This window comes from Onychostruthus taczanowskii, unplaced genomic scaffold (assembly GCF_017590055.1).
Source record: "Onychostruthus taczanowskii isolate IOZ18803 unplaced genomic scaffold, ASM1759005v1 scaffold550, whole genome shotgun sequence".
NCBI lineage: Eukaryota > Metazoa > Chordata > Aves > Passeriformes > Passeridae > Onychostruthus > Onychostruthus taczanowskii.
The window spans coordinates 8,685-11,906 of NW_024503125.1; the positions used below are offsets into that span (position 1 = coordinate 8,685).

Sequence of the window (3,222 nt, forward strand, 5' to 3'; positions counted from 1 at the left end):
CGTCCCCCCCCCCCCCCCCCCAGGATTTGGGGGCCCCCCCCCCCAGACCCCTCAAGGGACCCTCCCCATTTCTGGGACCTCCTTTTCCTCACAGACCCCCAAGTCCCCTCACGGACACCGGGACCCCCCCTTAACCCCTCACGGACACCTCCCAAAACCCCTCACGGCCCTTCCCGCGCCTCACGGCACCCCCAAATCCCCTCAGACCCCGCCGCTTTCCGGGACCCCCCAGATCCCCTCAGGGCCCGCCCGGGCCCCTCAGGGTCCTCCTGGCCGTCCCTCCCGGCGGCCCGCGCCCCCCGGCCCGCTCACCGCCGACGCGGTACATGTTGGCCGCCATGGCCGCTCGCTCGGCCGCGCTACCCCCGGGCCCGGCCCCGGCCGCGCTTCATCGCCGCTCCCGCCGCCTCCGCGCCGGCACGGCCGGTTCGGAGCCCTTCGGGCACCTCCGGAGAGGCTTCGGGCACCCCCGGAGACGTTCGGCAACCTCCGGCAAGGCCTCTCGGGCACCTCCGGAAAGGGTTTGGGCACCTCCGGAGAGGCTCGGGTATTGCCGGATTCGTTCGGGCACCTCCGGCACGGGTTCGGCGCCGCCTCGGGCGCTTCCGGAGCGAACTCGGCAATTTCCGGCTCGGCTTCGGGAAAGCCTCGGCTTAGCCTCGGCTCTCTCCGGCACTCCTCGGCTCAACCTCGGCTCTTTCCGTAAGGCGCTCGGCGAGTTCCGCCAGAACCGGAAAGGCGCCGAGGGCGGGCAGGAGGAAGAACCCGCGGCGCTTCCGGGAAGCGGCGGCGATTCCGGCGCGGAAGAAACGACGGCGCCCTGCCCTGACCCCAAAGGCTTTTATTGACGCCTCTCACAGTGCAGCGCGAAAAACGCGGCCGGGAGGAAGGCTTCCAACCGACCCCCGAGCCGCTCTTTGGTCCCAGGAAAGGGGAAAAGGGAGGAGGAAGCAGCGAGGAAGAGGAGGAGGAGGCGGCGGGGCCTCAGCCGCTGTCGCCGGGCAGCACGCGCCACTGGAAGACGCTGGTGTCCTTCCCGCCCAGCGACACCAGGTGCCCGTCGTCGTGCGTGAAGCGCACGTTGGTCACGTGGCTGCCGTGCCCGCCGTACACGTGACTGGGAGCCTGTGAGGGGAGGGTGACACGTGACTGAGGGGGTCACGTGGTGTCACACACACACAGAGCCACGCCCACCTCAAAATGGGGACCCCCCACCCCGAAATTGGGGTCTGGGGATCCCCCAAAATTGGGGTCAGGACCCTTCCCCCCCATATCCCAAAATTGGGGTCTGGACCCCCCCACCAGTATCCCTCAATGGGGGTCTGGGGACCCCCCAAAATACCCCAAAATTGGGGTGTGAGGACCCCCCCCGAAATTTGGGTCAGGACCCTTCCCCCCCATATCCCAAAATTGGGGTCTGGACCCCCCCAATATCCTTAAATTGGGGTGCGGGGATCTCTCCAAAATTGGGGTCTGGAGCCCCCCCCCCCAATACCCCTAAATTGGGGTGTGGGGACCCCCCAAAATTGGGGTCTGGACCCCTCCCCGATATCCCAAAATTGGGGTCTGGACCCCCCCAATATCCTTAAATTGGGGTGCGGGGATCTCTCCAAAATTGGGGTCTGGAGCCCCCCCCCCCAATACCCCTAAATTGGGGTGTGGGGACCCCCCAAAATTGGGGTCTGGACCCCTCCCCGATATCCCAAAATTGGGGTCTGGACCCCCCCCAATACCCCAAAATCACAGTCGTGGATCCCCCAAAACACCCAGCCTGTGCATGTGGAGACCCCTGATCCCCAAATCAGGGTGTGGGACCCCCCAAATTGGGGACTGGGACCCTTCACCAGCCCCCAGAGCCCCCCCAGAGCCCCCTGCCCACCTTGGGCCGGGCACAGGGGCACTGGAACAGCTAGACTTGGCAAAACCAGGACCCTCCTGACCCCCAAATCTGGGTCTGGAACCCCCAAATTGGGTCTGGCACCCCCAAATCTGGGTTTGGGACCCCAAAACTGGGGTCTGGGACCCTTCCCCAGCCCTTCAGAGTCCCGCCCAGAGCCCCCTGCCCACCTTGGGCTGGGCACAGGGGCACTGGAACAGCTAGACTTGGCAAAACCAGGACCCTCCTGCCCCCCAAAATGGTGTCTGGGACCCCCAAGTTTGGGTCTGGGATCCCCAAATCTGGATCTGAGACCCCCATAACCCCCCTGCCCAGCCCCTCAGAGCCCCCCCAGAGCCCCCTGCCCACCTTGGGCTGGGCACAGGGGCACTGGAACAGCTAGACTTGGCAAAACCAGGACCCTCCTGCCCCCCAAAATGGTGTCTGGGACCCCCAAGTTTGGGTCTGGGATCCCCAAATCTGGATCTGAGACCCCCATAACCCCCCTGCCCAGCCCCTCACCCCCCCCCCCGCCCTCCCCAAAAATCCGGGGAGGAGGGATCAGGGAGACCCCAAAATCTCTGGGGTCCCTGTGGGGTAAGGGGGTCCTCGCAAGGTCAGGAAGGTCCTGGAAGGGTCAGGAAGGTCCTGGCAAGGTCAGGGGGTCCTGGCAGGACCAGGGGGGTCCTGGAAAGGTCAGGGGGGTCCTGGAAGGATCAGGAAGGTCCTGGAAGGATCAGGGGGGTCCTGGCAATGTCAAAGGGTCCTGGCAGGATCAGGGGGGTCCTGGAAGGGTCAGGAAGGTCCTGGAAGGATCAGGGGGGTCCTGGCAGGATCAGGAAGGTCCCGGCAGGGTCAGGAAGGTCCTGGCAGGATCAGGAAGGTCCTGGCAGGGTCAGGAGGGTCCTGGCAAGGTCAGGGGGTCCTGGCAGGATCAGGGGGGTCCTGGAAGGGTCAGGGCGGTCCTGGCAGGATCAGGAAGGTCCTGGAAGGGTCAGAAGGGTCCTGGAAGGATCAGGGGGGTCCTGGAAGGGTCAGGAAGGTCCTGGAAGGATCAGGGGGGTCCTGGAAGGGTCAGGAAGGTCCTGGAAGGATCAGGGGGGTCCTGGCAGGGTCAGGGGGGTCCTGGCAGGGTCAGGAAGGTCCCGGCAGGGTCAGGGGGGTCCTGGCAGGATCAGGAGGGTCCCAGCAGGGTCAGGGGGGTCCCGTCAGCCCCAGGGGGAGCCCCCCAAGCCCCCAGACTCACAGTAGAGGATCTCATAATCCCCCGAGTTGGACATGATGAAGCGCCCGTCCTTGGACCAGTCCAGGTGGGTGATGAAACTCGAGTGACCCTGGGGGCACGG

At 65.9% G+C, this 3,222-nt stretch overlaps 2 protein-coding genes and 1 long non-coding RNA gene across 3 annotated transcripts in view; all 3 read right to left on the minus strand.

Moving 5' to 3' along the window:
- LOC121342690 (metastasis-associated protein MTA2-like) overlaps positions 1-628 on the minus strand; it is a gene marked incomplete at its 3' end in the record, with an annotated part of 9,307 nt that extends 8,679 nt beyond the window's left edge. Inside the window, exon 1 of the mRNA XM_041417286.1 lies at positions 313-628. Within this exon, the coding sequence (XP_041273220.1) occupies positions 313-340 (28 nt within the window). The remainder of the gene's footprint in view (positions 1-312) is intronic.
- Positions 629-823: 195 nt separating this feature from the next.
- Positions 824-1,924, minus strand: LOC121342688. Its single transcript, XR_005953598.1, has 2 exons — positions 1,880-1,924; positions 824-1,125 (listed from the first exon to the last, which is right to left on the minus strand). It is a non-coding gene; the product is annotated as an uncharacterized LOC121342688 (long non-coding RNA).
- A 1,160-nt stretch (positions 1,925-3,084) lies between these two features.
- LOC121342687 (echinoderm microtubule-associated protein-like 3) overlaps positions 3,085-3,222 on the minus strand; it is a gene marked incomplete at its 5' end in the record, with an annotated part of 1,632 nt that continues 1,494 nt past the window's right edge. Inside the window, one exon of the mRNA XM_041417285.1 lies at positions 3,085-3,210. Coding sequence (XP_041273219.1) covers positions 3,085-3,210 — 126 coding nt within the window. The remainder of the gene's footprint in view (positions 3,211-3,222) is intronic.